Genomic DNA, 10,323 nt, shown 5'->3' with positions numbered 1-10,323 from the left:
TATAAGCACCATTGTGGGCGACCCTGATTGTCCCAACCAATCAGCTGCAAGGTTGTACGCAAAAAATCATGTATGACAGAAATTGTGACCATACAATGACGAGTACGGCTTGGGTCGGCTGTAAAATGGGCTAATCACACCAGGGAGAAGAGTCGAGTGGGCGGAGTTACAACGCTGTGGTTCCGCCCATTGACATTGCTCCTCCCGCTCCGCTCCCTTCACTTCTCCTGCGCCATTTCGTGCCGGGGTTGAGAGCGAGCACTGCTAGCTGGCTACGCACTCAGTTTCTCTTAGCTTCAAGAGGACAACCTTAGTGTTATTGACTGAATTTTAATCTAAAAAGCTCCTGGTGAGTATTTTGGTTCAAGGCTGTTTTTTCATTTTTTTTCCCTACCCCCTGACTTTGCAATATCTTTGGGATTTTTATTTTTTATTTTTTTAAATATAAATCGTGTGTTTTCTTTTGAGCGGGCGGGATTGAGGTGATTTTAGCAGCAAGCAAAGCTATCGTAGCTGGTTAGTCCAACATGCTAGCTGCACGATCAATCTACTTTTTATGAATGTGGCCATCTTTTTGGGGCATCTCTTTTGTTGTTTTGCAAACTGAATCGATGGTTTGTGTAAACCGGGGGGCATATTTTCAGACTGACACTGTTTGCGAAGACCCCCCTCTCTCTTGGCCAGCTAGCTGTGTGTAGCTAGCTAGCTAATCTTATGGGAGTTGTTTGGTTGCCAAATATCACAGGAATACTGCTAGTAGCTAAGAGCCTGGTGCACTGACCGTGCTTTTAACCTGGTGGTTAATTTTTTTCCATTTTTTGGAATTTGTTTTCTGATTTGGAAACGTGTAGATTAATCTGGGAAAGGTGTTTCACGAACAGTGTTTTGCGGGAGCGTGTTTTTTTCTGCAAGATGATGGTTCGGCCATTTTTGATGGACACACGTTTTTCCTCCTCGCCTGACTGTCGTGCATTGTTGCTTTGTCACATTGGCAGAACACAGTGCACTTGAAACATTTGATTATTATTTTTTGCCACCAATTAAAGGTTACTTTAATGAATTAAGTTATGTTGGTCCCCTTGCTCTCACAGTGTTTAGCTGCTTTGCATACTGACTCAACAATGACCAACAAACACCAATGTTGGAGAAATGTGCCACCATCATGCATATTGTTAGTAGTTTCATGTCCCCTCGAATTGCCCTTTTTTTCTTTCTTTTTCTTTGTATTTTTTATACTTCACACTTAAGTGTCCAATTAATTGTAATCAAGCCACCCTCGCCTGAAATAGTTGGTCTGATTCAGTCATGGTTTTCTGTAGTCCCACCCAGTCCTCAAGTCCATCATTAAACCTACCAATATTATGATTGGTAGTTTGGGTACTATGAAATTAGTATCTTTTAACAACAAAAAGGTTTAATCCCTTGTCCCTGTTCCCCCTACAGACTGCAGTGCCTCTGAACCTAAAGGCAACATAAGCAGTATAGCCTAATATAAGAGGCAATTCAATCCAGTGCAGATAGTTTCACTCTAAACATGACTATTCTTGCATAGCAGTAGTTAACTTGGTGAATGAATTTGTCATGTCCCCAACCGAACATGGCCTACAGTGTGATTCTAAAGGTGTGTTACACGTTTTTTCCAAATTGAAAAAGCTCTCTGACATAATGTTCAATTGTCATGGAAACCTGCTATCTACTATGGAATGAATGTCACCCTAGTGAACTGCATTGAGCTGTTTGTCAAATGTAGGGCATCAACAGCCACAGTTGTAGGGTTGGCCATAGATGGTCAGGATGGAAAGTTAAAACATGAACGAGAATGGTGCTAGAAGCCAGTGAGTGAGCAACCACAGAGCAAGAATGCATTAAGGCCATAAATGCAAGTACATTTTTTAAAGTCAAAGTGTCATATCAGCAATGTCAACATTCCACCATCAGAATTACTAGTGCTTCTACTGAAGAACACAGTATCTTGTATCATTTCACCCTGTTAGCTTTCACCCTAAAAAAACATATTATTACCATAGTTGCTTCCACCACTTAAACTGAGGTAGAGTAGGCCTAATAGAAGTAGAATTATGTTTTTGAGTGCCTCAGCATATTGCTTCTCAAGCTCCCATACAAGTAGGTCCACATACTCCTCGTGTTTCATGTAGATAGCAGAGTGAGGTTCCTTGACTGAAACAAGCCTGTTCTCTATGGGATGGCCTTATAACTGTTTTGCTATGTATCTGTCCCCCCACGAAAACATTTTAATAAAACCCCAACAACAACAACAACCAGGTAAGATTGTAACAATAACCCTGTACAGTTTCACTGAGGTGTGTTCTCTGTCACCTCAGTGTAAATCGCGGTGGCGGAGTTCTGCATTCTGAGAGGGGGCAGCTGGAGGTTGTAGTTTTTGCTGAGAGCACCTGAGATACCTGCGCGCACACACTGGCCCTGCCCTCGGTGTCAAACAACAGTCAGACAGAAAGCCGACCGCCCTGCACACAGACGCTATGGAGTGAGTGATGATGGTTATTTAATCTCCAATGGTTGTTTACACCCACTTTTCTTGACTCTCGGGTTGTATGTAGCAGTAAGGGGAAGCTCTTACTGCTATTTTGCCCTAACACCCCCCTCCACACACACACACACACACACACACACCTCTGTTTTCTACCTACTTCAATTACAATGTGCCAGTGCCACTAAGATTATAATAACCAAATTCTACATTACAGATAGGCCTGTAGTATGTCCAAGTTCATGCCTTTGCCCAACTGTATGCCTGCAGTGCTAGATCGTGTTCTGTGACCTTCAGATATGAGTGATCTACATTCAAATGTTAATGGATTGGTTATTGGTAACCACCCACCCACACAGTAATTCATATCAACTTCCAAGAACAAGATATAGGCTAGGCTATATGCTAGGCTATATACTTCGTATTACTGTACCCTCCAGCACTCATGTCCATAGGCCTATGCTGTGAGTTCAGAGGGCTGCCTGTACCCCCAGCAGCAGAACTTGCTTGATTCTGTTACTGAGTAAAGTCTGGTTTGTCTGTCCATGAAAATGTGCCGTTCCTGACCCCCCTCTGTCTGTATATCCCAACCTGGTCCTGTTTTTATGTGCCATGCAGTGTTACTTCTTCCGCAGTGAGAAATGAGAGATACGGCAACAACACACCACACTAGAGAACACTGTTGTTGTACTACCAAGGCGAACGGAAGCAGCCGTGGCAGGCAATATTCCTTGAAGCCCTAGAATCATCACCACCACTAACATTTCCTGCACCGTGCTTTATTTGTTTTATACGGCGTGTTCTCGTAAAGCTAGCTAGGTTGGGTGGTCCGTCATGCCGTGACACTGTTGATAATTGGTGTTTGCCCGTCTCTCCCCTCCACGTCAGTCGGTCTCCCACCACCAGCAGCCTGATGGCCAGCAATGTGACCAATAAGACGGACCCGCGCTCCCTCAACTCCAGGGTCTTCATCGGCAACCTCAACACCCTGCTGGTCACCAAGGCCGACGTGGAGGCCATCTTCAGCAAGTACGGCAAGATCGTGGGCTGCTCCGTCCACAAGGGCTTCGCCTTCGTCCAGTACGCCAACGAGAGGAACGCCCGAGCAGCCGTCGGAGGGGAGGACGGGAGGATGATCGTCGGACAAGTGCTGGGTATGGACTCAGCTTATAAAACAGGCTTTGAGGGCTTTCAGCCAGGCCTTAAATCCAACCTTTCGGGGGGGCGGGTAGTGCTATGGTGAATCGTGGTTCCTTCAGTTCTGATTTCTGTTGTTCCCTCTCTTCCTCAGACATTAACCTGGCTGGAGAACCCAAACCTCACAGGTCAAAGACAACTAAGCGCTCCGCAGGAGACATGTACAGGTCTGCTACTTTTCAACTATAAAGACTACGGTTTTATAGTTGAAAAGTTTTCAAATCTGTTGCAACTCAGACAGTCATAAGCCATTCCTCTCCCACTCCTCACATGTAGCTTATTTTGGTTTCTTTCTTTCTTTCCTCTCTTCCTCACAGCAGTACGACGTTTGATATGGACTATGACTTTCAGAGAGATTACTACGACAGGTATGTGGTCGTCTGTGGCTCAGTTGGTAGAGTATAGCGCTAACAACGCTTATGTTGTGGGTTCAATTGCCAATGGGACCATATATACTGAAATGTATGCTCACAGCAATGTAAGTAGCTTTGGATAAGCGTCAGCTAAAATGGCATCCATTATATTATATATCATAGGTATAGGGTATTATATATCAAGTCCAGTGCTTCCTTAGTCTCTGTTATTTTCCCTAGCTGTTTTTAAATAAAGAATGCAAGGAGGAGTTCCTGTGAAGATCATTACATCCATACGTGTTCACTCTGGATGTGCTTCTCACCCTCTTGCCTGTTCTCAGAGTGTACTCGTACCCCTCCCGCGTGCCCCCTCCTCCTCCCCCCCCCCTGTCCCGGGCCGTGATCCCGTCCAAGCGCCCGCGCGTCAGCATCAGTGGTGGGGGCAGCCGACGCACCAAGACCAGCTTCTCCTCCTCCTCCAAGAGCAGCCAGAGGACATCCTCCTCAAGAGCAAGTCAGTGCACTGCCATCTCTAGGATGATTACTCACGCAGAGCTCACCCAGTACTAACACTGGGCACTCAGTACACTGGCACACAGTACCCGACTCTCGGCATGCTCGTGCATTGCTTGCAGTTTCTTACACTATTCTCTTTTTATTCGAGCTGAATAAAGGTCTGTGTGTGTATCAGAGTTTGGTAATGACCATATTTTCTATGTTCTCTCCCCCCACCCCCCTCACAGTGAAAGTAGATGACCTGCAGACCATCAAGAAGGAGCTGACCCAGATCAAACACAAGGTGGATTACCTGCTGGAGAGCCTGGACCGCATGGAGAAGGACCACAGCAAGAAGTCAGGTACGCTGCCCTGCAAGAGGAGCCACCCTGCCTCTGTTGTTGGTTCACCGTGATGTGTTCAAATGGCAAATAGGCCCTGATGATTGTTCCAACCGGGTGTCTTTTGTTTTGACCCAATCCTCTTGCCTTCTCTCCCTCTCTGCAGAGGGGAAGAGTGCGAAGGCAGAGCCTGGGGAGGTGTCCTCACTCCAGCACTCCAGCAGCAAGAAGGAGGAGGGGATAAAGAGGGAGAGAGAGAGGGAGAGCCAGGAGCTCAACGACTCTGAGGAGGAGGGGGACCTGCTGGAGGACGAGGAGGTGAGATGGAGGGAACGAGGGTGGGAGGGGGAGGTCATGTGACTGAAAATAGCTTTTAAACATATCTGATTTGGCTTATTTGACCTGTTGGTTGCTGACACACGGCCTTATCTGTTCTTTCAGGTGAAGAGTCAAGAAAGGGAAGATGACGAGGATGATGAGGAGGAGGAAGGAGAGCATGTGGACGGGGACGATGACGGGGACAGTGTCAACGGAGATGAGGACTCTTAGACGGACGGGCGCACTCACCTGTACAGATGAACACCCCTGTACAGATTAACACCCCTGTACAGATTAACACATCCGTGGAATCATGTTTTAATACTTACACTACTATTGAAAAGAAAATTGCAAAGGACAAATACACACACACAGGAAATGCCTGCCCTAGATACTACCCTTTCACACGTCTTTATTTTTTTGGGGGGGGATGAGGTTAATTTGTTCCTGTTTTTGCTCTCATCATTGTTAAAATACATCGTATGACTTGACTTGGCTGTGCTGCTGTTCTTTCTACCAGCAGAGGGCAGTAACACTGAGCCATTTGTTGAATCTGAACCTCAAGTCAAACCTTCACGTGATGCTAAAATGAAATAATTATGAATTGAAATGAAAGGATGGGATTCTACCGTAAAGATTCAGTTACAGTTTGAATAGAACTTGATTTTTAGAAATGGGCCCTCCTGAGCTTGTATGTTCATTATGTTCATGTTGTTGTTTTTTATACTGTTCAGTCTCAGTTGTACTGTAATAATAAATTGCAATAAAATATTCAAATGGGTGTTATGCCTGGTAATTTAATTGAAGCAGATTTTTAGTGGTATTTAAGGCAATGCTACTACATGTAAGGTATCATTATTTGTGATTGGGTCATTATAGGTTTTTGATTTTATTATCCATACTGTGGATCTGGGCTGGGTCATCACTACTTAGGTAATGACATACTTCTAAAGAGAAATGTAATTAATCAATTTAAGAAAAGTCATGAACTGCATATACACCAGATCACATGATGTGAGGAAAGTATTGATCTTTATTTAAATATCTAGAAATACAACAATGGCACAGAACAATAGGGTTTGGTTGAATCTTGATTATTGTAAAGTATATAATAGGCATCATTATAGAGCATATAGAACTGTGTCTGTTAAATATCCATCAACTAATGGTGTCGTTTCACTGTATGCGAGTCCTGCCTTTTCATTCATACATGCATACATATGACCCAAGAGTTAACTAATACAGGCAGACTTTAAATAATCCTAGCAATTCTATACAACATGAATGCCAGATACGGGGTAAATTTTTCCTAATCGTAGTAAGAGTAATAATTGACTTCACTGTATCCTTCCTCTCCATCACTGTGGCACCTTGCCCATCTCCTTTGTGACCTCATCATGACAGGTGGTACATCAGGGCTCCAAGCAGGACAAGCACAGCTGGAGAAAAAGACACAGGTTAGTGAGTGTACTGCTGTTTCAAACTCTGTAGGTTACGAGGTCATATGCTGTTAGAACACTTCAGATAGCTGAACATTTTAACCTCTGCAGACAAACATCACACCTAACGTGGTGACACAGGAGGTACAGGAGCTATGCTCTTGTTTGGAGGGAGACATCAGGACTAGGAGTTTCCTCTTGATCACTTGATCTGACCAGGACGCACCCTGATTACAGAACCTGTATTTGCTCACCTTGGGATTTGACTGCACTGCTGCCCGCTGCTACTGTTGCGTTGGCCGGTGCTGTTGTGCTTGCAGAGTTGGTGCTGGTAGGATCGGCCAGGTTCAGCAATGTAGAGGTGAAGGAGGGAGTGAAACTATTTGCTGAAGAGGGAGGAATGGAACACAGGTAAGGGCCCTGGGAAAGACTTGTGTGTGTGTGTGTGTGTGTGTGTGTGTGGGGGGGGGGGGGGGGGTCTGTGTGTGTGTGTGTGCGTGTGTGTGTATATGCCCCCCTGTGTGTGGGTCATGCAATTGATCAGTATGTATGTTTCCTGTGTGTGTGTGTGTGTGTGTGTGTGTGTGTGTGTGTGTGTGTGTGTGTGTGTGTGTGTGTGTGTGTGTGTGTGTGTGTGTGTGTGTGTGTGTGTGTGTGTGTGTGTGTGTGTGTGTGTGTGTGTGTGTGTGTGTGTGTGTGTGTGTGTGTGTGTGTGTGTGTGTGTGTGTGTGTGTGTGTGTGTGTGTGTGTGTGTGTGTGTGTGTGTGTGTGTGTGTGTGTGTGTGTGTGTGTGTGTGTGTGTGTGTGTGTGTGTGTGTGTGTGTGTGTGTGTGTGTGTGTGTGTGTGTGTGTGTGTGTGTGTGTGTGTGTGTGTGTGTGTGTGTGTGTGTGTGTGTGTGTGTGTGTGTGTGTGTGTGTGTGTGTGTGTGTGTGTGTGTGTGTGTGTGTGTGTGTGTGTGTGTGTGTGTGTGTGTGTGTGTGTGTGTGTGTGTGTGTGTGTGTGTGTGTGTGTGTGTGTGTGTGTGTGTGTGTGTGTGTGTGTGTGTGTGTGTGTGTGTGTGTGTGTGTGTGTGTGTGTGTGTGTGTGTGTGTGTGTGTGTGTGTGTGTGTGTGTGTGTGTGTGTGTGTGTGTGTGTGTGTGTGTGTGTGTGTGTGTGTGTGTGTGTGTGTGTGTGTGTGTGTGTGTGTGTGTGTGTGTGTATTGTTGAATGAGTATGTATGTTTCCTGAACACACTCACTGGTTGGATCACTTCCGGTACCCAGTAAGATGAAGAAGCCGGTAGTGGATCTGGTCCTAGAGGTTGAATTAACGTTTGCCACAGTGAATTCACACCGGGTAACATCGTTAATGAATGAGCCACGGATGTTGCTCGTGATCTGGAAATACAGCTTCTCTTTTTATACAACATAGACAAGCAACCAGAAGTGTCCCAGTTCACTTATCAACAATATAGAAGTAAATAAAAAAACATATTAACAAAGATACCGTAGTAAAGACAAACAGCACCACTCTTATACTCTTATGGTATACACACACACACACACACACACACACACACACACACACACACACACACACACACACACACACACACACACACACAAACTGGGACTAATGGAGTAGGCCTTTAAAGCCAATAGAAAGTACAATCCAGTTAAAGCAGCCTCACAGTCTCTGCGTTAGTGAGCATGTTGTTGGTGTTGTTGCGCGTGGCTGTGCGCAAGTCGATCCGGTTGAGACTGGAATTCTGAAAACAGAAAAAAACAAACGAGGTGCCCTGTATGGGGAGGAAAGCATGAGGTTGTCGTTATTACATATTTCTGTTGCCTTGATGAACATGTGTAACAGAGTTGGGAATATATGTTTAGTTGTGGTGAATGTAGATGAGTTTCGCCGTGCTTTGAGCAGCCCTGGTTGTTGTTGGAGCCCCCCTTTGGAGTTTGGGTGTACTGCAGGTCTGCACGTTCTTTTGTCCTTCTCTTGTTGCCGTACTTGCGGTGGTGCCAGAACGAAGCCGCCATCTTAATGGATTCACAAGCAGACCAGAGAAGAATTGTGTTCTATATGTCTTCTCTGCAGGTCAAATAAAAGGATTGATTGAAAGAAGTTTGGCTGTTTGACTATCGTTACACTGGTGCCGTGACACGTCGATCTCAAGATCAGCTGAACGCCGATCTCCGTGGATGCTGCGTGGATGCCAGGTCTTAGTGTGATAGATCAAGTGTGGTCAGAGTATTATAGTAAATGGTCATTCAGTCTGAGGTCTGTGATTATATCAGTTTAAAAAGTGCTTTGATTGTTTTGGTTTTTATGTCCTGCTGTAACTTTATATATTTTTTAAACATTATTATTATTATTATTATTTTTTTCATTCAGTAATATTACACAACGCAAGTCTGTACCACTATGGCTCAGAGGCCAGGTTTTAATGATGAGATTTTTGCCAGTCCAGTGTTGCCTATGGGGAGGGGTGCATGGGGGGCATGTCAGAGCAGAGCAGACAGTGCTGTCATAGACATTGACATTGACAGTGCTGTCAATAGTAGGGAGGTGGGGTGTTCCCAGTTGTTTACTGACAGTGGTAGAGGCACAGGGTCAGGTCAGGACCCAGGTTGTGCTGCTGTCGGACAGTTTACAGGGGAGGCTCCTCCCACATCCACACCCAGTGTTAATGACACTGAAGCTCTTCATCACCTTTCAGACATGATGGGTCAGCTAGGTGCTCAGATTGGCGAGTCCATTGTAACCAAGTTAATTTCAGCTGGTGTAGTTCACTCAAGTAGTATGAGCAGTGCACACCTCAACTGCACATCGCCTCCAGATCCTGTAACTGATCCTAATGTTGTTAGACAGGAGGTTCCGCGCGTTACTGTGAATGTAAAATCAGACAGGGAACCACCAATGTTCCGAGGTGATAGTTCTGATAAGTGTTCAGTCCAGGACTGGATTGACATGTCTAAAGCTTATCTGAGAAAGCAGAAATGTCCAATGCATGAACAGGCTGAGGAGATACTGGCAAGGCTGATGGGTAAGGCAAAGGATGTCGTGAGGGTTGGGTTGCGTAGCGATCAGACACTTGATGTGAAGCAGAACCCTGATCTCATCTATGATATCCTTCTCAAGTACTTCAGTGATGTGTCATCATGCCTCCCGTTGTCAGATTTCTATGCCACTCTACCCAGACCCAATGAGAACCCTGTAGACTACTGGTTGAGGATCAACAAAGCAGCTGATGTAGCTGGTGAGGGCCTTCGCAGACAAGGTAGGAGGATGGAGAACATAGGTGAAGAGGTAGCACGGATGTTTGTCAGGCATTGCCCGGACTCTGGACTATCCCGTATTCTGGAATGCAAGGCTATTGAGGAGTGGAGCTCACGAGACATACAGTTGAAGATTGATAATTACCAGAGAGAGCTGAGAGCCTCTGGCAGGACCGGTAGTTCTGTGCCATTGAAGAGCCATGCCACCGCCCTCCACACTGTGCAGTCTCATCCAGAGCCTTCGATTCAGTCTGTGTCTGAGCAGTGTTCCACCCAGTACCCCCCTGCTCCTGCCCATAGTCCAGTGTACCACACACAGTGTCTGCCTTCTACCCTCATTCCTTCCCAGGACCATGCTTTAGGCCAGCTTCCGTGCCCCTCCTCCGCGACTGCTGTGGCCCAGAACACT

At 45.6% G+C, this 10,323-nt stretch overlaps 1 protein-coding gene across 4 annotated transcripts; it reads left to right on the top strand.

Moving 5' to 3' along the window:
• The first annotated feature begins 236 nt into the window (after window positions 1-236).
• On the top strand, window positions 237-5,994 carry hnrnpc (heterogeneous nuclear ribonucleoprotein C). Of its 4 annotated transcripts, none has more exons than XM_080546462.1 (9): window positions 237-349; window positions 2,343-2,506; window positions 3,398-3,663; window positions 3,801-3,834; window positions 4,027-4,074; window positions 4,401-4,573; window positions 4,803-4,916; window positions 5,062-5,213; window positions 5,337-5,994. In XM_080546462.1, exons 2-9 carry the CDS (start codon window positions 2,502-2,504, stop codon window positions 5,442-5,444), a joined length of 900 nt encoding a protein of 299 aa, XP_080402588.1. In that variant the 5' UTR covers window positions 237-349; window positions 2,343-2,501; the 3' UTR covers window positions 5,445-5,994. The 4 variants fall into 4 exon arrangements, with proteins under 4 accessions (XP_080402588.1, XP_080402587.1, XP_080402585.1 ...); XM_080546461.1 differs by having other exon boundaries at window positions 4,024-4,074; XM_080546459.1 differs by having other exon boundaries at window positions 3,801-3,873; window positions 4,024-4,074.
• Window positions 5,995-10,323: the final 4,329 nt, after the last annotated feature.

This window comes from Nansenia antarctica (genome assembly GCF_963989245.1).
Source record: "Nansenia antarctica genome assembly, chromosome: 16".
Lineage (NCBI taxonomy): Eukaryota > Metazoa > Chordata > Actinopteri > Argentiniformes > Microstomatidae > Nansenia > Nansenia antarctica.
The sequence above is the reverse complement of the archived record's forward strand: the minus strand, read 5'-3'. Positions and strand labels throughout refer to the sequence as shown.